Source organism: Doryrhamphus excisus, chromosome 13 (genome assembly GCF_030265055.1).
Source record: "Doryrhamphus excisus isolate RoL2022-K1 chromosome 13, RoL_Dexc_1.0, whole genome shotgun sequence".
NCBI classification, from domain to species: domain Eukaryota; kingdom Metazoa; phylum Chordata; class Actinopteri; order Syngnathiformes; family Syngnathidae; genus Doryrhamphus; species Doryrhamphus excisus.
The window spans coordinates 11,270,356-11,292,279 of record NC_080478.1 but is presented as its reverse complement, the minus strand read 5'-3'; the positions used below and the strand labels follow the sequence as shown (position 1 = coordinate 11,292,279).

The 21,924-nt window shown below is 40.9% G+C and overlaps 3 protein-coding genes across 7 annotated transcripts in view; 2 read left to right on the top strand and 1 right to left on the bottom strand.

The window, feature by feature from the left end:
- Window positions 1-10,810, top strand: part of alk (ALK receptor tyrosine kinase) — a 260,619-nt gene extending 249,809 nt beyond the window's left edge. For 2 of the 4 annotated variants that reach the window (XM_058091041.1, XM_058091039.1), the window contains exons 26-29: window positions 1,243-1,344; window positions 1,996-2,130; window positions 5,156-5,246; window positions 7,087-10,810. In XM_058091041.1, coding sequence (XP_057947024.1) covers window positions 1,243-1,344; window positions 1,996-2,130; window positions 5,156-5,246; window positions 7,087-8,106 — 1,348 coding nt within the window. In that variant the 3' untranslated portion in view covers window positions 8,107-10,810. The remainder of the gene's footprint in view (window positions 1-1,242; window positions 1,345-1,995; window positions 2,131-5,155; window positions 5,247-7,086) is intronic. The other 2 variants (XM_058091042.1, XM_058091043.1) reach the window with 1 other exon arrangement.
- Window positions 10,811-12,119: 1,309 nt separating this feature from the next.
- LOC131140522 (creatine kinase, testis isozyme-like) lies at window positions 12,120-15,454 on the top strand. Its single transcript, XM_058091020.1, has 8 exons — window positions 12,120-12,435; window positions 13,116-13,303; window positions 13,383-13,537; window positions 13,609-13,741; window positions 13,805-13,976; window positions 14,703-14,826; window positions 14,893-15,082; window positions 15,161-15,454. The coding sequence occupies exons 1-8, from the start codon at window positions 12,413-12,415 to the stop codon at window positions 15,337-15,339; spliced, it is 1,164 nt and encodes a 387-aa protein (XP_057947003.1). The 5' UTR covers window positions 12,120-12,412; the 3' UTR covers window positions 15,340-15,454.
- Window positions 15,455-17,554: 2,100 nt separating this feature from the next.
- LOC131140566 (CAP-Gly domain-containing linker protein 4-like) overlaps window positions 17,555-21,924 on the bottom strand; it is a 28,622-nt gene continuing 24,252 nt past the window's right edge. Inside the window, exons 12-14 of one of the 2 annotated variants that reach the window (XM_058091108.1) lie at window positions 21,491-21,555; window positions 21,290-21,368; window positions 17,555-20,127 (exon numbers count right to left, since the gene is read on the bottom strand). In XM_058091108.1, coding sequence (XP_057947091.1) covers window positions 19,767-20,127; window positions 21,290-21,368; window positions 21,491-21,555 — 505 coding nt within the window. In that variant the 3' untranslated portion in view covers window positions 17,555-19,766. The remainder of the gene's footprint in view (window positions 20,128-21,289; window positions 21,369-21,490; window positions 21,556-21,924) is intronic. The other variant, XM_058091107.1, reaches the window with a different exon arrangement.

The following is a 21,924-nucleotide window of genomic DNA, read 5'->3' as shown; positions in this document are numbered from 1 at the left end:
CCACGCAAGTTTGATATGGATGCTGTATGGTATCATGTACCCAGAAAAAATTATTAAGTTTGATTAATGTTCATGTTAAAGGTTACATAACTGTTAATAGTTAACCTCCCTATCCATGTGGAAGTGGTACGTTTTTGGCTATTTAAGTTTAAAAGAAATATCTTGAAGGCTACCGTTTAGGTCGCTAGCTCTCTAGTTTATTTTTCATCTTATTTTGTGCAGAAAAATAAAAATTAAGATATTTGAGAACAGTGGAATGTTTTATCAGAGCTTTTCTTGTAGAAAATCGAAACCAAAGCAAAGTTTATTCATTTTTCTGTTTTTAATAAATGCGTTTGTTTTGTTTTTGGAAAACCTGATGCGGCCCAGTCTTGCCCAGACCCTAGCTCCAGTGGCCCCCAAGTAAATTGAGTTTGAGACCCCTGGTTTAAACAAATGTACCGATTTGCAACCAGTATCAAATAAAACGAGACACCAATTCCTTAGCTTGGGCTTAGCTTAGCTTCATCTATACTGCTACACGTGTGTCAAAATATTTGTTTTATGTCTAAACTGGCAGGGGTAGCATCCACATTGAACATGTTGCTGATGCCGCAAGTCCCAGAATGCACTGTGACTGGTCTGCTGGCAGAGTGTCTCTTTAGCGCTTACATAACTCATTTGAATAAAGTTAAAATGGTAATTTTATGGGACTGAATGCAGAATGATGGGCTGAGCAACCCTAATTTTCAGAGCCTCGAATCACCCATCCTGTAAACAATGTCAAACTTACTTTTTCCCTCCAGTTGGCACTTCTAAACTTGCATGTTGATACGATATGTGTCGATTCTTCTTGGAGGACATAAAGGGCATCAAGAAGATGTTGTGAATCACACTTTGACCTCCACCATGGTCGACATTAGATCATTTCCCGACCAAAGGCAACGGCAAGTGAGCATTAAAATAGATTTGACATGCACCACCCAGCCCAGAGGGAATAAAAACACTCTTGCCTTCTTTGACAGATAAAGACTTCTCACACAGTCCTTCACACTAAGATGTTTGGAAAGCATTTGCATCGTCACGCTGATGCACCCACTGGTAGCACAGTATTAATTATTACATTTGAGATCTCTGCTCTTACCCTTCTGTTTTTTAGGCTGTTGCTAAGGAAACTGGGAAGCATATTGCAGCTGCTTTTCATGCTAATATTCTTACACCTTTTCCTGCTGGTTTCATAATATTGTGTGTGTGTTTGTGCAGGGCAAGCTATTACAGGAAAGGTGGACGTGCCATGCTGCCAGTAAAGTGGATGCCACCTGAGGCCTTCATGGAAGGCATCTTCACATCAAAAACAGACACATGGTGAGAAACCCTGACTGTTCTCTATCCTTCAGGACCATGAGGTCAAACGTACCGTCACCGTGACTCCATATTAGTGTTTCATGATCACACTTCTGTCATTCTTCACTGTATTCCTCCCTCTGTCCTAAATCCGGTCCAAGCCAGAGACCATTCATTCATTCATTTTCTACCGCTTTTCCTCACGAGGGTCGCTGGGGTGCTGGAGTCTATCCCAGCTGTCTTTGGGCGAGAGGCGGGGTACACCCTGGACTGGTCGCCAGCCAATCACAGGGCACATGTAGACAAACAACCATTCACACTCACATTCATACCTACGGACAATTTGGAGTTGCCAATTAACCTAGCATGTTTTTGGAATGTGGGAGGAAACCGGAGTACCCGAGGAAAACCCACGCATGGACAACATGCAAACTCCACACAGAGATGGCCGTGGGTGGAATTGAACCCTGGTCTCCTAGCTGTGAGGTCTGCGCGCTAACCACTCGACCGCCGTGCCGCAGCCAGAGACCAATGTTTTTTTAATTCTTCGCCATGTGTCTTTTTTTATATGCTCTTATATAGACTTTACAGCCTCGGCTTTAATAGCGCTTGTGATTCATGACTTGATTGTCCTTCTTTCCCACCCCTTTTCTCTCATCACATTACTCCTAGGTCATTTGGGGTGTTGCTGTGGGAGATCTTCTCACTGGGCTACATGCCTTATCCAAGTCGCAGTAACCAAGAGGTGCTGGACTTTGTGACCAACGGTGGAAGAATGGACCCACCCAAGAACTGCCCTGGGCCTGTGTATGTAAAGATGCACACACGCACACTGCGGAATATAAAATATGAAATGTTAATTCATTCATTCATTTTCTACCGCTTATCCTCAAGAGGGTCACAGGGGATGCTGGAGCCTATCCCAGCTATCTTTGGGCGAGAGGCGGGGTACATATAGAGCACATATAGACAAACAACCATTTATACTCACATTCATACCTATGGACAATTTGGAGTTGCCACTTAACCTAGCATGTTTTTGGAATGTGGGAGGAAACCGGAGTACCCGGAGAAAACCCACGCATGCACAGGGAGAACATGCAAACTCCACACAGAGATGGCCGAGGGTGGGATTGAACTCGGGTCTCCTCGCTGTGAGGTCTGCGCGCTAACCACTCGACCGCCGTGCAGCCCCATGAGATGTTAATATAATTGTTAAATCTAAAACCAAGACAAAGATTCTGAGAGGTCCAGGGAAAAATTGCATGTATGAAATTTGATACATGCTTACAGTAATCCCTCGCTAATCACAGTTAATTGGTTCCATACCCGACCTTGACAAGGTAGATTTCCTTATTTTTAAATACAATATTTTTGTAGTTAGAGCATCGAAAACCTGTTTACGACTTTCTTAATACGTTTATTAACATTATTAGAGCCTCTAGACATTACTTAACACCACCATAGTCACCTTTACACTCGTATTACCAAATATAGAAGACGTAACTTGGGTCAATAAGGCATTCAAGACATAAATAAGACTCATGCTTGTGTTTGTTGCTGGAAATGTGTTCCCAAGGGGAGCAGAGTGACTGGTCGACAGGAAGTGACATCTTGTTTAGAGTTGACTTTCCTCTTGCCGTGGGTTAGTAGTCCGTGTTTTTATCAGGGATTATTGTACGTAGTCTGAGATAATTCAAACCTGCAATGATATCCTGTTGTTCCAGAGATCAAGTCTGGTCATTGTGTGCCGCACCAAACATTACAGTAACATTACTGACACCTAGTGACTAGTCTAGAAGACTACATCACTATCTTTGAACAAATCTTTGAATGCCTCATATTTGCATTTTAGTTCATTTAGTCATTTTTATGCTTGCGAATGCTTAATTTAGGCAAAAAAATAAATAACATTATCTTAAACATGCATATGTTTGGCTAATAATAGGCCATATTCAACCAAAAAAGCAGCATTTGTTAATATATTGTTGAAAAACCATGATCAAATGAAGCCGAGAAATTCAAACTGAGATGACCGTATACACACAGCAGTACCATTTGTTATGATGTTTATACAAGCTGTTCATAAACTGCACACAGATGTAGTGGGATGAGGGAGGGGGGGGGCACAATGTTAGGGCAATCTACTTGAAACTCCACTTCAACTGCACGAGAACCTTGTTGAAGCAAAATCCGTGTATGATAGGCAAAGAGGGGAAAATTGCTCCTTGTCCTCACTGTACATGGCATGACAAGCGACAGCTGACAGAAGTTGAAATTGGCACTGCTTCAAAATACAGTACACATTTTTTAGCTACCGTTACAACAAACATTGTTACTAGTGGAGGTAAAAGTATAAACCTCAACCACTGGCAGAGGCCACTATAAAACCATAGACCTAGCCAGGAATGCCTTGGGGGATTTCAGTAAGAACCAACATCAACTTTCTTTCATGTTTGTCTCTGAGCTTGAAAACAATGTCATGGGAAGTTGTAGCTGAAAATCCACATTACAGGTTAAAAAAGGACTGGGTTGGGTTTAAAACCCACACAGACACACGCTCTAAAACAATACATCTACTGAAAGTTCTTACTTTTACATAAATGTTTCTGAGCACACCAGGAAAAAATTTTGAAAACAAAAACACAAATATGATTTGCGCTGTTGAAGGGCTGCAGAAGAAGAAAGAACATAAACACCAGTGGCCTGCTCGGGGTCCATTTCTAGTACTATGGCAGCACTCCAAATTCTACTTTTTCACTTCCAATACCATACCGATATAGCAGCATTGAGTATCAGCCAATACCAATATTGTTCCCATCCAACATCAGCATGAATCATACATTCATTTATTACTTATTTTGTAGTGTGGAATGTTTGAAATTTTTCCCATAAGAAATAAAACAAATGCGTTCAAGACACAAATTTGTTTTCCTCCATCCATATGTTTATTAAGACCACAAGAGTCAACCTGCCAAAGGATACAATACAACGTGTATCATGCAATATTGTACGATAACGAGACATTTTTTCATGTAAAACAGGGGGTATTCAAAAACCAAAGTTTGACAATAATTTGACTAGCCTAACCTTAGAATATTATTATACAACAGATTTTAAGTGAAAACTTTGAAAGATTCAATATTCAGTGCTTGATGTCAGAAAAAAAGTTGTCATCAGCAGTCAGTGAAATTGATCTTCAATCTAAGAGAAGTCAATTGAAAGAAATAATGGGAGCAGGCACTCATTATTGATGTCCTTGAGAACATATTAAAACATTTTTCTATCTCACATTTTAAATTATAAACCGTAGCTTTGTAGGTTTCTTCACTTCAATTTTCAGAGTGCATACACGTACAGTACATACTTGTATGCCCGTGCACATGCACACACAAATAAGGGCATTGCCTTGAATAAAAAACACAAAAAAAACATGTACGCTATACATACCGGTATAACTACTTTGGAAGCTGTACAATCTTAGTATTTTTGATTAAAATGACTATGATTATACAGGGACGGCTCAAGCCTTAATGTAAATCAATAGACTGGTATCACATTATCCACTTGCTTGGTTTTAATTGTCATTCAGCTTAATTGTCTCTTTTTTGCACTTCAGTTAAATTCAGTTTATATTTTCATTGAAATGTTATGTGTGTAAACTTCTTAATGTAAAAGGAATGACTCAATCAGTGGTGACTCAATGGTTGGCCAGATTTTAAGAAATAAGTACTTTTCTCTCAGCTTGGTGATTGGTGGAAATTGTCTGCACTGCACAACTATACAGTTCATTCACATCTATGCATTCTTGTGTACTTCTTGTGTACTCCAGATACCGTATAATGACTCAAAGTTGGCAGCATCAACCTGAGGACAGACCGAATTTCTCAACTATCCTGGAGAGGATTGACTACTGCTTGCAGGTAAGAAAGTGTTTATGGTACTGTAGCTCTATGTTTCCGTATTTGAGAGACGTATTCTGGAAAAAAAATCTGCATAATATAATAAAACAATGATTTGTTAAAAGCAAGCAGAATATTCTGCTTTCACATTATTATAATGAGAATAATGTCTCTTTCTGTGTCATGGAAAACATCTTCATCACAACACACACACCACCTGAGGAGTAGCAGGCGGCATCTGTAGCGCTGATTAAAGAGAAAGTGCTGCTCAATGCAGTGTGCAGCATCTCAGGAGCAAAAGTTGCAAAACATTTCAAAATTGACTCTAAAAGAATTAGACATCAGGAAAAAAAACAGAAAACAATCAAATATCCACTGACAGAAAGACTGTGCTTCGCTGGAGGGAGAAAAAGATAGTTAGAAAGGAGTGGAGCAGAAAGCTTTTAGAGTGCTTTTATTCCATGTGGGTACTGTCCAGAAAAACAATAAGAAGGGTAAGTGACAGCAGTCTCCCACAGTATAGAATACCTACTGTGGAACCTGTTTTTCCATTCGTACCCACCTATGTACAGTCGGCCCTCGTTTATTGCAGTTAATTGGTTCCAGTCCAGTAATTGAATTTCAATGAAGTAGAAGTCAATATTAATAAACTGAATATTTTTGTAGTTATAGCATAGAAAACCTGTTTATGACTTTGTATGTTTACGTTTTAACAATAGTCACCCATTAGTCACCTTTACACTCTTTACACTATCCCATTATTCTTTGTTGACGCCACATTACGCAGGATACTGTAGGGACATAAGAGAGCATAGTAAGCTACCAAGCTAATGAGTTAGCCTCAAAAATGTACTTGTTCTAAACTTAAGAAAGTGTTTCAGAGTCGGGAGGAAGGACAAAATAAGAAGCCAAAAAATACCACTTCCACATGGAATGGGAGGAGAACTTCTTTTCATGTCGGAGTGTGGCGGTAATGTAATATGTCTCATCAGTATAACATTACTGACACCTAGTGACCAGAATACTGCATATGCTGTAACTTGTATTTATTTATTTTTTTCAAATAGTACCGGTGGGCCATGGAAAAGCACTCATTATTAATTAATGATTTTTAACAACCACACTGTTGTCTGGTCTAAGTTGAGAGCTGATGTATCCACTGCGTCAGTCTGTCCTGTTGCTTTGTTATAGCGAGGCGTTGTGTTATTCCGACAGAAATATAGTATTATAGTTAGCTGCTACAATAATGATATTGCTGTAACTTGGTTGATATACAGGTCAGTCATGTAAATGGAATACTGCTGAAGTTTTTTTTTTTTGCTAGAGTTTAAGGGTCAAAGTAGCTGTGTCCCGATCACATGCATTGTTAACTAGCTCACATTAACTAGTTTTCTGGCATTATAATGCACAGAAAAGGGAAATAAAGAAATATATGTTCATGTTTAACAAAGATTGTGAATGAAAAATTCTCCAAAAGTGCAAGAATAGCTGAACAACAACAGGTTTGGTAAGAAAGTGATCAAACATGCTGGTATCGATTGGCGTAGACTATGTCAAGTTCAATATGAGACGTAACATTTTGCTGGCATTTTGCCTCCGTGACAAAGAAGACATATGGATTTGCCGGTGAATGCTGATCAGTTTTTATGATCGGCTTTATCAGCATCACATGACTTTTATAGAAATCAGACAATATTCACCTGTGTCCGATTGATCGGCGCATCTCCACATCATGCGCAATCATTGTGTGTTGATTTAGTTGTTAGGTATGACACTCATCAACACTGCATGTTTAACAATGTAACCTGACAACACTGGTGATAACAAACCTGTGCTCTTATGATGATTTACTGCACTGTAGGACCCTGATGTGGTGACCACACATTTACCTATTGAGTACGGGCCTATCCTGGAAGAGGAGGAGTGTGTACCTGCACAGCTTGATGACCCATTGGGGCCTACCATACTGGTGAATGCTCAGGTGCCAGATGGGGAGCTCCCACAGCCACCTCCATGCTACTCCACCGAGGAAAGTCATAGAGGCGGGGAACACACAGCTGGAACAAGCAGATCATCCGAGGCCCAAGGAAAGACACCAGCTCAGCCCTACCTCCATCAACACCAGCAACCTCACATCACCATGACAACCACTGTCACCTCCACAGCCACAGGCACACTCACTGCAAAGGGACCCTCCCAGCCGGGCCCAGAGGGGGGCCACATCAATCTTGCCTTCACCCAGGGCCACCCAGCAGAGAAGGACAGCCACAACGGGAAGAGCAGCAGTCTTTGGAACCCCACATATGGATCCTGGTTTCTGCAGCAGCAACAGAGGAAGCAGCAGAGGCAGGGAGGGGTGGGTGGCGTTGTAGGTGTGGGCAACAGCAGCGGCAGGGTCCCCGGTGAAGGGCAGGAGCATGTGGGGCGGACTGTGGCTGAAGTGGCTGGTTCTATGGGTCTCCAGCATAAATTCCAACATCAGCACCAACTTCAGATGCTGCATCAGCATCAGCAGCAGCAGCAGCAGGGTCTTTGCAGACCCCAGTTAGTACCACCATCTCCAGCCACCCAAACACCCCTACTTTTAGATTCAGCAGCTTTGCCACCTGTTCCCCTGTATAGACTGAGACGTTTACCCTGTGGAAGCATCGGTTATGGCTACCAGGAGCAGCAGGGCATGTCAATGGAGTCCAATCCCCCTCCGCCCCTTGCACCCCAACAGGGCGCATCTACAGCCCACCAGAGAGCCCCCGTGCCCACCTCGGTGTCCCTGAGTCGGTCAGCATTATCAGAGGACAGCCGACCACTATTAGTCACCATGGGAACAGTGCAGGACCCCCGGCTGCCCAAAATGGAGGGTCACAATGCCACTGTGCTTTAGCCAACATGCCTGTACCACATTTTTCACTCCCCAAGACTGTGTTCACTGTGTCAGGAAAGACGGTTTACACCATCCTCGCATCCTTGGCTTTTTCCCTCCAGTTTGGAAACCACTAAGGAGCACAACCAGGAGCTCGATCCATGACATTTTTGCTATGAGAAACTCAGAGGGGGCGATCCCCAAAATGAACATTAAAAGCACATCAAAGAACATTGGATGGCAAAATGAAAAAGGTTAGTTTTTAAGTCGAAGAAATGTATTTTTTCATCATTGAAAGGAGCATGCCTGGGTGCGACCTCAGAGGATGGAGTTTATAGCAGAGATTTCAAGTGAACAGTTTTTGTGAGCCCACTGACTGATGGCTGGAGAAGCACTAGAATGGACAATTATTCTGATTTAAATCTCTACAGTTGGCCGACTTCAGACTTGATTCACATAGTCTGATGACTGCGGAGACCAATTTAAAAGTTGCTGCTGCCAGCCACATATTTCATTTCTATTGCAGGACCCTCACGCTGTTCATTACCCACATCCCTCGTTGAGGCAAAAAAAAAAAAAAAAAAAGCTTGGCAGGTAACTTCTACTGTCTGAGAATAGTATGTTGGATTTACAGAGACATGTGTAGTAAAAAGAAAAGCTACGAAAATGTGTTTCTCTTGATGTTTGCTTGCCTGCGTGTTTATTTATTCATTTCTTTATTTATTATTTGGATGTGGCTCTATGAATTATTAATGAACAAGCTTCTTAAAGTACAAGCGAACTCATTTTGCATCAGTTGACTCTCACGTCAGGTTTTAAGCTGTTTGAAAGGATTAAGAGCAAACTAAGGAAAAAGGAGTACGAATGCTGTCCAAAAATATACAGGAGGTCCTCGGACTGTGTGCATGTTTCACTCCTATAACGGCAAAGTCAAGTTTTAGTAGAAGTTGGAATTTATACCTAAATTAACACCAAAGTTCCTCACACGGTACAGTAATCCCTCGCCATGAATTTTGTGGTTTCACTCTATCATGGTTTGTCAAAAATGTATTCATAAATCATGGTGTTTTGTGGTGGAAGACAACTTATTAGTTAAAATGATGTATTTGTAATGAACATTTTTATATTTTCATATATATTGCTTAAATTGAGATTTTTTCCTTTTAATTGTGGTAATTGTTTTAATTCTGTAAAGCACTTTGTGTTGCATGTCTTTGCAGGAAAAGTGCTATACAAATAAAGTTGATTTGATTTGAATTTTCAAGCTAAAAATGGTTAATTTAAAGTACAAATATAAGGCTACTTCACAGAAATCCACTTATCACGATTAGATCTAGAACCAGTTAATTGCAATAAATGAGGGATTATTGTACACACATGCACTGGTTGTGTGCCACATGTGTCATACAATAATAGCATGAAGTAGTAAAATCAAAACAGAACTCCTTTGATGTCTGTGATTGGCTTGCATACCAGAAGGGGCGTTGCATTCTTACTGGGCAAAATCTTTCAAACGTTTTCATCTTTATCCTTGATGTTCTTGATCCTTGATTTTTGGACCAGGCATGCAGACAATTTTCTGAGTATAATTTCGCTTTACTTTTGCTTTTCTTTTCTCTTTTCGGAAGAGTCTGCCTCACCTTGGGGGACGCAATGACAGCAAAAAAAGTTAACAAAAGAAGAGTGATGTCCTTCCTGAGTGTAGCGCCGCACGACTATGCATTCTTTCACCGTGCGCACATGAGGTTGCTTATTGGTTTTGAACAATATTAATATTCATAGGGGTGCGTCGTAGCCACGAAACGTCATAACACGAGGACCGCCTGTAAAGAGTAAATGCAGGGATTTCCATGCGTCCTCTGTTGTGCCCTTTGAGGGTGGATGCAAAAACAAAGCGCTGATGCAGGTAAAGCAGAGATTATTAAAAAGCACCATCAGCAACAATCTGTTCACTGCTTTGTTGCTGTTCAACTCAAATAAGTCGCCTCCGGCGTCCACAAACTGAGATCTTGTGTTCATGACTTGACTGTGTTGAAAAGTTGGAGATTTTTCTTTCATTATCCCTTTTTAATAGTAAAAAAATAATGTTTTTTTTGTGTGCAGTTATATAGACAGTGAATATTGCTGAATCAATGTTAACCTTCAAATTTGTTATCTGGAAGTGCTCCAACATTTACATATTTTATCTTTTCTATTACAGAACCAATGTCGTGGAATACAAATGGGTGTGAATGGTAATATTGGGGAAAAAAATGCATTTGTTCATCATGTGTATAAACAGTTTGGGTGTAATTTGCTCATTTTCAACACACACACACACATCTGTCTTGAGTTTCCTGTTCCGTTTTAAGGCTGTCACATCGTGTATCCAAGTAATAAACACCACAAGCTGCTGATGTCTGTCAGCTCTTACATGCATTGGCAAGCTTGTCAGTCCATCTGCTGTCAGAACACTCTGACTGGTGAAGACAAACGCATCCTTGTTGGCTAGATCAATGAGTGATTAGTGTTTTTGCTTTTGTCTCCTGTACATGTATGGCTTATATATGATATCACTTTGTGTTCCTTTTGCAGCTCATAATGTACAAAGACATACTGAACTGCACCTGTAAATGATGTAATTACAGAGTATTGTACTATGGCACGGGTAAATGCTGTACCCATGGGAAGACATTCGCCAAAATGAATAAATTACTATATAATATGAGTTTTATGTTTCCTGAAAAACTCTTACAGGACAATATTTTTGCATCTCTGCTTATTAGTGAAACTGAATCACAACAGTGGTGCAAGACCACACTATACCATCACCGGCCATTTAATCAGGTAAAATGATCCAACGCTATGGAGAAAAGAAATCTTCAGTGACATTTGAGAGCCGTAAACAAACCTATTTAGAAGAAATATTGTCATGTTTACTGATTCTCAGTAAATATGAATATTGTGCAAAAGTTATTTCAGTCCAAGAGCTCAATTTAGACAGTTCTCCACCAAATCGCTAGGGGGTAGTGTTTTCCTGAGTGGGAGCTACCACAACTTCCTGTAGAGAGGTACTCAAAGTACAGTCATCCCTGGTTTATTGTGGTTCATTGAATTTCCACAACATGGAATTCAATGTTAAAAAAAGGAATACTTTCATAGTTTCAGCATAGAAACCCTTTTTCTGTAGAAGTTATGGTAATTGTTTCATTAGTTTGAACATGCATTCAAGTTAGATTGGAATACATCACATATATCACACCCCCGTCTGTTTCACATCATTTGTTCACTTCCTGTATTCCAAATGTAGTATCTGCTAGTTTAAATATATATACAGTAAAATACAAGGTAAAGTAACAATGTGGTTAAATAGTAAAGTACTTGTAGTAAAAGTACTTGTCACTCTAAAGAATTCACATAACAATCATAATCACGGGCGTGCTGGAGCCTATAATAATAATGATAATAATAATCAAAGCCCGTCTGAATAGATTACTAGGAAGCTGGGGTCAAAGGTTATATTAGGTTCATTTGGGGGAATTGGAGCAATCAGCATTCTCTGAAGTGACTGGCCTAAAATGTGTGTTCATGTTGCCTGTACATTTATTTCATCAACAGCTTATAATATATTAGGAAATAACAATTGTAGTCTGCTACCACCACTTTATTATGGAATTAGCTCTGCAAAAGTAGAGAAACATACAAGGTATGGATGCAACAATTTCGCCCCCTGGCGGCCACAAACTAAATCTATAGTAGGTCACATGTGGTACTGTGTGTAATGTACTGCTGGTTTGGGGCAATACTGCATATTTTGTTAGCAAGTGTACTAATACTGTCCTGGAAAACTATACGGTAGACAGTTGTATCGATCCTGTCCGTTAATAGTGTGATTATAATGAATAATAAATACATTAACGGTGTTTTTAAATTATTACCTTAATGTTTGGACACGAATCTTGCTTTTTGGTCCAGTAGCATACATGTTGTATTATGAATCCATTATTAATTTACATTTTAACGCTTTTAAAGGTCGTTATTGCGCGTCCAGGTGGTGACGTCATAAGCGTTATCCAGGAAGTTGGATAAGAAGGCTTTGTTTGTATACGTTGTTTTTGCCCAAAAAGCAAGCGTTTCTTTGCGATGTCTTTTAACAGGTCGTCCACGTAGCGTTTGCCACGTTTATAATACAACACGTAACGGTGACGTATTGACTATATAAGTTGGCAATATACTAAAAAAAAAAAAACACTCAACAGGACAGCATCGTCTGTGCAAACTTCATATCTCCGACGAGTCATCATTTACTGTAACATTGCTTTATCTGTCAAGAGAACAAGACGGAAGCATGTCAGACACTATTGAACAAGTGTAAGTCACACACAAAAAGACCTCTATATTCGGTATGTATTTGACTGCAGGTGAATAATGTACTTTTATAATAGTTTTTGTGATAATAGACTGCTGAAACAATTGATAACTTTATATATTTGTGGATGTAGTTGACAGTATGGTGGTCTATCTGCCAGCAACAATAGTGACAGTTAGCATCTTCATCCACTAGATGACAGGATTTACCCCGTTTAACTTGTTGCTAGGGTGCGCATACTGCAGCCCAGGGGCCGCTCTGGCCCGCAGCTCAATTTTTATTGGTCCCTGACACATTGTAAAAATAAAACAAGGTGTAATTGTCAGGGCATTGAATCACAAATGGTCCATTTAAGTTGTCTTAAAAGTTTTTTTTTTCCCCCTCTGAATCTGCTCATCGCTTCATGCTCAATAGCTAGGTGGTACAAACTATTTCCATTTTCAAGTATATGTCCCTTAGTGGAAAATGTTAAGACACCCCTGACCTATTCAAACAACAGTATGAGTCATGTTACGCAAATTAGCTCAATAAAAGGTTAGCAAAGTGCTCTCATTAAAATAAGTGTCCTTGAAACTGAGCATACTTTTGTGAAAGGAGAATAGTAATGGATCATCTTAGACAAGTCTAATCTCCTTGGAACAGTGACCAAACTGTGTTGTCATCTCAAATATATCGTGTTTAGCTGTCAAAAAATGGCCAACCTTCAGTTGAAGGGTTTGACAGCTGAGGACGAGTTCCCAGATCTCAGTAAGCACAACAACCACATGGCCAAGTTCTTAACCATGGACATTTACCAAGCGCTGAGGGAGCGGACTACCCCCAATGGCTTCACCATAGACCGTGTCATCCAGACAGGTGTTGATAATCCAGGTGGGGTAACTTTGTGATGTAGCTTTGTAACTTGTCATGTCCTGCTGTTAAATGACGATGCATGCTGTGATGCGTTCAGGTCACCCATACATCATGACTGTTGGCTGTGTGGCGGGAGATGAAGAGTCATACGAAGTCTTCAAAGAGCTGCTAGATCTGGTCATTGAGGACAGACATGGAGGCTACAAACCAACAGACATGCACAAGACTGACCTCAACCCGGACAACCTCATGGTAAAGGACATACCAGCAACATGACAGATTTGGACTTGTACCACACATAAATACCTCTTTGGTCCCCCAAGGGTGGCGATGATCTGGACCCTGAATATGTTCTGAGCTCCCGCGTTCGTACAGGCCGCAGCGTCCGCGGATTCTGCCTGCCGCCGCTCTGCCGACGAGGCGAGAGACGCGCTGTAGAAAAGCTCTCAGTCGAAGGTAGACTTCCATCATAGATTTGAGAACAATGTCGTGGCAGCAAATGTTTTGATCTTTCTGCAGTTCTGGCATCGCTAACCGGAGACCTGCAGGGGAAATACTACTCATTGAGGGACCTTTCAGAAGCTGAGCAGCAGCAGATGATTGATGACCACTTTATGTTTGACAAGCCGGTGTCCCCTCTGCTGCTGGCCTCCAGGATGGCCCGTGATTGGCCTGATGCCAGAGGCATCTGGTGAGATACACGCTGACATGGAAGGCCAAAAAATGGGGATGTCTAGTATTTATGGGTACTAGTGGTGTGTCGGTCATTAACAAACGGGTCAAAAGAACCAGTTATTTTTTGTGAACGGAATGAACGAGGTCACCACCCCTACAATACCCGTTCAGTCCGTTCAGTTGCAAATGCTTTGTTTTGATTGGTTAGCTGACTGAAAGACCGAGACCGAGAGATTAACCGACACTGTCGGTGACCTCGTTCATTCTGTTCTCAAAAAAGAACTAGTTCTTTTGACCCGTTCGTTCATGGCCGACACACCACTAGTCATCACGTGTTGCTGCGCTGTTGAGTTGGAACGAACATGAACGTGAATGAATGGACTGACTCGACATGATTGACAGGTCTATGCACAGGGGGATATCACAGGCTAACGACCAATTGACCAAAATGGCCGAAATGAACGGATCTTTTTACTGAATTAACCAGAATGCTCTCGGTACCGATAATTATTGGTCCAATATCAGCATAAAAATGTGATATTGGTTGATATTGATATCAGATTTTTTCCCGATCATTAAAACCGATATTAAAAATGCTGTTACATGTGACGAAAGCTCCAGTGAAGAATGCTTCACATGCATTTCTCATATTTAAGACATAATTATGACTCTGGCTATTATGAATCGGGCTTCATATTCCCTCCTGTAGATACATTCAAATGTATATGATCCTCTTTTACAGGCACAATGACAACAAGACGTTCCTGGTGTGGGTGAATGAGGAGGACCATCTGCGAGTGATCTCCATGCAGAAAGGAGGCAACTTGAAAGAAGTGTTCACTCGCTTCTGCACCGGTCTCACCGAGGTTTGGCAGAAGCAAGCTCATTGTGTCCCTGATTTAACGAGTCTTAATACTTCCTGCCCTTTTTAGATTGAGTCGCTGTTCAAGAACAAAGGTTTTTCTTTCATGTGGAATGAGCACCTTGGTTACATCCTGACTTGCCCATCCAACCTCGGCACTGGTCTGCGTGCTGGTGTACATGTGAAGTTACCAAACATGAGCAAGCACCCGGAGTTTGAGGAAGTTCTTAAGAGGCTGAGGCTCCAGAAACGTGGAACTGGTAAACAAAAATTCAATTTGGTCTAAATGCCACTGTTGCAAGTCACCAAAAGTCCCGCTCATGTCAATTGTCCCTTAGGTGGCGTGGACACCGATGCTGTGGACGGAGTCTTTGACATCTCAAACGCTGACAGACTGGGCTTCTCTGAGGTGGAACTAGTGCAGATGGTGGTGGATGGTGTTAAGCTGCTGGTGGACATGGAGAAGAGTCTGGAGAAGGAGGAGTCCATTGATGACCTGATGCCCGACCAGAAGTAGAACCGTACACAACCTCACTTAGAATCTATTGAAATTAATAACTCAGTCCTGCACGGTATACTTCTGTAATGTTGATGGCCTAAAATAAAAATGATTGAGCTTACTGTGAAAATAATGCAGCAAAATAAGTGGAACCCATTAGCGCCAAAAATTACATTTGTCACATGGGAAGTAATTTGTGTGGATTGGTTAAATGTGTGGAAAAAGGTGATTGTGGAAAAGGTGTGTGAGGTCAGTATCAGGGAAAATCTTGGGATGGGGGTCGGCTGTTGGCCAAACGACTTCCAATCAGGAGTTTGACCAATGAGATGCTATCCAGTATGTTCTCTCAGGTAAACAGGAAAATACTTCCCTGAAGTTTAAAAAAAAATAGCTAGGTTTGGTTTCCATTTGTTTACACTAGAACTGGATCAAACATAATGCTTTTTCTCAGAGCCAACATCACCATGCAAGGCAATCTGGTCTCCCTGGATGTGAACATGCCGCTTACTCGTCGCTTTTTCTCCATAGCAATAGTTTGTTTTGCAGCTATTTTCTTTAGTGGGTATGGGGGCAAATAAGTTTGATAAAAGTTGCTGACCCAGTAAAGGTTACCGACCCCACCCCCCACATAGTAACACCAAATTAAATTGATATATTACCCGTCATTGTAAATAGTGTTTTTAACACTACTCCACTGGTTATTACCCATCACATGATCAGTAATTTGACGAAAACAATAAGTCTTTGTCCAAGAGCCACAATGACTACAACTTGATGGTCTGCTGGATGAGATCTATCTGATGCATCCCCTATGAAAAATCGAGTCAAGCAATCATCCAATCATCCTTGAGTCACCTGACAGCAGAAAGAATCGACTGGCGCTCGTCCATGCTGTGTGGCAGAAAAGAACAAAAACAAACTTCCAAAATGGTCTTTCCACATGTCAACTCAAACACAAGAGTAATAACAGGGGGGTTCTAACATGAAGCAGATTTAAACTGCCTGTGTATACCTAATACCCTACATGGACTCTATAATAGAGTTTTGCATATGACATGGCTAATACCACCCTAGTGTGGAAGTGGTCATTAACATTAAGTCAACTCCAAAGCCATAAAATTAGTGTCAATGTCAACATCAAGTGCGGCGTAGCCTGTCCCTGTCCCAATTCCCCATCACCATGTCATAGTTGTTTGGCAGTAACATTGTTTACATAAACACGTTAACATTGGATTAGTTTTCAGCTCTGTGTGTTTTCAGACTCTAAATTGTTGTTGCTGTTTAAATCCCAAGTGATTTCCTTTTTTTTTTTTTTTTTACATTGTATAAGCAGCTAACTGTGAAAATGAGGCAACATTATTTAGGGATTTGAGTACACTTAAAGTAGCAAAGCAAGGCAAATAGAACCTATTTAGTTGAGATTCCTTTTCATGATCTTCACTTTCAAAACACAAGTAGACTCATTAAAGACAAAAACTGACTGCGGTCCTTTCTGACTGCTTTCACAGAAATAGAGTAGAAATGTTAGAACAAAAGGCCAAGAAGAGTCATTTGGGAAGAAAAACACACACAAAAGTTTTCAGAAGCCAAGCTACTTTTCACTGACATTTTCTTTGACCTTAGTTTGACGTCAAGAACAACTAAGTTTCTGAATAACAGCATCCTGAAATGTGCCTGGAAGTAAATGCTGTCAGGGTGTCAGCTTTATTCATTTAGGCCAGGGGTTTTGTAAGTGGGAGGCGCAAATATGCTAAGAAAATATGGAGTAAGTTATTGACCTGCAAAGGTTCATAAATGTTGACATGTTCATATGAACTCATATTAATGTTTTTCTTTAAGTTAAAAATTGCTTAGGAAAAGCAACATTGTAAGGATTAAGCGCATTGAGCTGGCCATTATCGGAACTAAACCATGGCGGGAGACCCCCAGCAGGATTATCTCTGAATTGCAACCATGACTTCCAATTGCTTGTAGAGCGGCCAATACATATATTTGCAAGCGATAAGCAAAGTGTCTTTTTTGGGTGCCAGCTGTGCTGCGCTATTGTCTTAGAAATATCATTTGTCTCCCATCAGGGATCTGTTTTGGAAGATTCTATATAAAGAGCAGATGGTGCAATTTAATGTACTGTGATGCAGTACACCAGAGTTTTGTTTCATTGTTTGCGGAGAAAAACAAAAAAAAATCTCATTTTAAACTAAAGATAACATGACTGTATATAAGTAGGTTATACAGTAATGTTAATTATATGGCAACATAGTTCATGACAAAGCCAGAGTCAAAGAATCATTGACGTTATTGTTGGCTTTATTTCACTTTTTTGCAAATATTATTTTGTAAATTGATATCAAACAGTGCTTCAATGCATTCATGCTTCCATCAAACATTAAAACCTCAACAAAACAAAATGGCAACTGTCATAACTATTGGAGATGGAATTATTTAAGTAAAGCAGTTGATTATGTAGTATAGACTACAGTCAAATAAATGCTTGCTTTAATTAATTCGATTTGTAGCAGTACACAACTTTGTTGCTTCAAAAGAAATATTAAATGGACCTTTCATGGATCAATACAAGCAATGTATTACTGTATGTGCCTTCTTGAAATTGAAGATGTTTGCACTTATTTTTACACATGAAGCTCTTGCATCTTTAGGTAAGAATGTGCCTCATTTGTAGAATTTTAATATGCTTTAAAAAAAAAAAACATGTAAAAGATGAGTCGGCCAATCATTGGTTTTGAAGCCCAATTGTTTTGAATTGCAGTGAGCCAGACCAGACAGATTAATGGCAGAACACAGCTGAAGATTCTCTTGCTACTATTGTGGCCTACACATCCTAATTGGATGATACATGAGCGTTTTACTAAATAGACGATCTGTTGCACACACACAATGGACCACTTGTTCTCTGCAAATATACCCTGACAGCTCTAATAAAAGAGGAAAGTACCCTGTTCAACTTCAAAACTTAACGATTAAGTGTTTCTTCACAAGCTGTTTGACTTATCTAATACAGTTATGCCTCATTCGGTGCTAACATATTGGTATTGTCTATTGCAGGGTGGGAAAACATTTTGACTCGCGTGACATCTATTTCAGAATGCCCGCAAGGCATGTTGGGTAGTCCAGCTGCAACATTAATAAGAATTATGAACAATAAAACACTGGCTATCAAGCGTATGTTAACTCCTATGTGTGTTTTGGATTGCTTTTTTTGTACAAGCTACAGATTGCTTCCAACCCTTCTGGCAACTCAAGCGTGCCACAATAGCGCTGCAAGTCATGTTGCTGGCTACATTTTCGCTCTTAAAGGTTTAAAAAGTTTGGAATTGCCCGGTAGGCCGGATTAAGATGCTTAGTGGGCCTAATGTGGCCCGCGGGCTGCAGTTTGCCCAACCGTGGTCTAATGAAATGCACGCAAGCATTTCCAAATTGGGTATCTTCTTTTTTTTCTGGACTGGTAGTGTAATTCATTCATTCATTTTCTACAGCTTTTCCTCACGAGGGTCGCTGGAGCCTATCCCAGCTGTCTTTGGGCGAGAGGCGGGGTACACCCTTGGCTGGTCGCCAGCCAACCACAGAGCAACATATAGACAAACAACCATTCACACTCACATTCATACCGATGGACAATTTGGAGTGCACGCATGCACGGGGAGAACATGCAAACTCCACACAGAGATGGCCGAGGGTGGAATTGAACCCTGGTCTCCTAGCTGTGAGGTCTGCGTGCTAACCACTCGACCACCGTGCCGCCCTTGGTAGTGTAATATGTAATTGTATAAAAATATGTTATTGTACATAAAGAAATGACGTGTAAAAATATGCATCATTTAAAGAAATGTTACATGTTAGCTGGTTGAATTTGAAAGTGAAATTTCCAAACAAAATGTGAGATTCTATTTTAGTAATCAAAGACGGAGTGCAGAGAACAAAAGCAAAAGCTCTGCCAGCTCGGTCGTTGTTATCGTTGTTTGACAGGTTGAACAATGAACACAATGTTGATATATTTTGTTGGTCTGACGTTATTGGAGTGGAGGAATCGATTGACTTCACACCCACCAATTATGTGTAAAACATAACAGCCGTGGGAAAAAATAATCGAATTACCCTCTTGTATCTATACACTTCTTGTTAGGGGAATGTACTTATATCATCCTACAGTTATCTTTAGTTCAAAACTGCTAAATATAGTATGTTCTAATTATTAAAAGTAGTGCAATCCTTTGTCTCTTATTCCCTCGACCACTTACTGCTGTTGTGTATTCAAAAGGGAATTGAATTGAGTGCATTATTTATGTCTCTGTTTAAACCCACATATTCCACATAAAAGCAGTGCAAAAGGAAAAATCGAGCATCGATAAATGGACAACTTATCGTTTGCTTAAACAGCAGATGTCACTGTACGTGTACCTGGAGTAGTGCTGGAAAAATTAATTTTCTCAACTGTTTTCATCCACCAGACGGGAACCGTTGATGCCACGATAGGTGACACGGCTCGGACGGACAAGCACGCCGTGGCCAGGGCGGCAGGTGAAGTAGCGGCGCCCGCCAACAGAGCCGTCATTCTTTCCCTTGGGGCTTCGGAGCTCTAGACCCAGCCATTGACCGGGGGCAAAGTCAGCCGTGCCCAAGTAACGGATGGAGGCCATCTCATTGGCACTGTTCAACAGGACCTGCATGCCCACATGAAGGCGGACCTGGCTGTCAGAACTGTAGACGGTCCCTGCAGTACTGGCCGTGACGCTGCTGCTGCCGCTACTCAGGGTGTTCCAGCGTCGGCGATGAGGGTTGGAACGACTCCTTTTGAGATGGAATGTGACAGCATGGGGAGAGAATAGCAGTGGGAATTCATTAAACTGCAGTGGGAGGATTAATCCCAAGTACAAGAGACTGGTGCAAACTCGGTACAATGGAACCTCTAAGGTGGGACAATTTGGAAAGCCAACCACAATTTGAGGTGCGACACTCCATGTCACCCAAGACTTTAATTAAAGACGAGAGCAGGGGTGTCCAATGTACAGCCCGGGGGCCCTTTGTGGCCCCTATCTTCTTTTTTTATTGTTCCGTGGCACAGCGTGGAAATAAAATTAAACCAAAATATTCAGCAAAAATGGTGAAAAATAGAGCAAAAAGTCAAACTATAAAGAGAAGAAGCTGACATGTTGACACTAATACACTGAATCCCAATTCTACCCCTTGGCCCTTGTCTTACCCCTTACCCCTCGGTTTTGTGTCTTTTGTTTTGTGCCCAATTCTCCTTAAACCGAGGGGTAAGGGATATGTGCTAAGAGCTACACACCCCTTGAAACCTTAGTATGGTTGGAGACGACACTTGAAGGCAGAGCTGCAACGCTTTCTGAGAAGACAAAGTGTGCAGACCCAAAGAAATGCACAAATGTATGTAATTATGCATAATTTTTAATAAATAAAACTGGTTTTGTTTTTGAATAACGAGCAAATGGAGGAAGGCTTTGCAAAACAGAAAGCTTCGCTACACCCCTTAAAATCAGCTACAGAGGAGCTGTGCTGTACGTTTTATAAACGTTTGTATTCAGTGTCTAGGTTGGCATGATAGCCAGTTAGCGACCATGTGACTGAAATGTTAGCCCTGCAGCTCACAGAGCCATGCTATTATTGACAGTGCGTAATAGTTCTTTTTGGAGCCACACACTCAGTTGGAAGGTATGGACCAACTCCGCTCATTAGAGTCACAGACACCAAAAACATCGCTGTCTAAATTCCAGCCCCAAAGCCACTTGCTAAAAAGTGTCCACAATTGGATTGTGTTCAACCTTGAAGCTTCCACTGTATTTGAGGGCCTGAAATGTAATCTCTACTTCACTTCAAATAACCATCCCAACAGTCATTTAACAAAAGGAATCTCGATATCCATTCCTTTGTGTCTGTGGTGAGCAGGTTAACTGGAGAAATATGAACATAGTGTAAAAAAAATAACACAAACCTGGTAACAGGGTTTCTTTTGCTTGTTTCCTTCGGTGCAGCAATGGTGGATGATGTGCTTAAACTGCGACGGATCGCCCCTGCGTAGCAATCACAGGAATTCAAGTATGCATATTTTTGCAAAAACCTCAAACTCAATTGGCACTTGATGAATGCAGAGACACGTTCCAGACCAGGGCCGCAACACGGACAGCATACTCACCGCTGAAAGGACGATTGAGATGCGATGAGGACAGCTCTGAGAGGCAATCAACAGATCCATGAATCCTTGGGGAGGACAAACCATTAAACAGTTGTAGCCTAAGTAATAAAACATGCACAAATCCACCAAGACACCAAAGACAATATCTGTTGCAAATTTGGTAACAATATAGAATAAAAGACTTCAGATGATTGCTCCTTCCCCTAACCGCAACAGAAAGTGCTGTGATGTGAATTTCTACACTGCGGGAGTAATAAAGGATTATCTTATCTCGCTGCTGCAAAACAAAACCTCTTTGTTGCCCTAATTGTTCGTCTAAAAGAACAGCAGAAACATGGTGCCAGATGGAGATTCTCCCCATGACAGAAGCATGTATGTATGTGAAAAAGAAAAGGACTTCGGTTTAAGTAGGGATGAAATGGAAATAAAAAAGA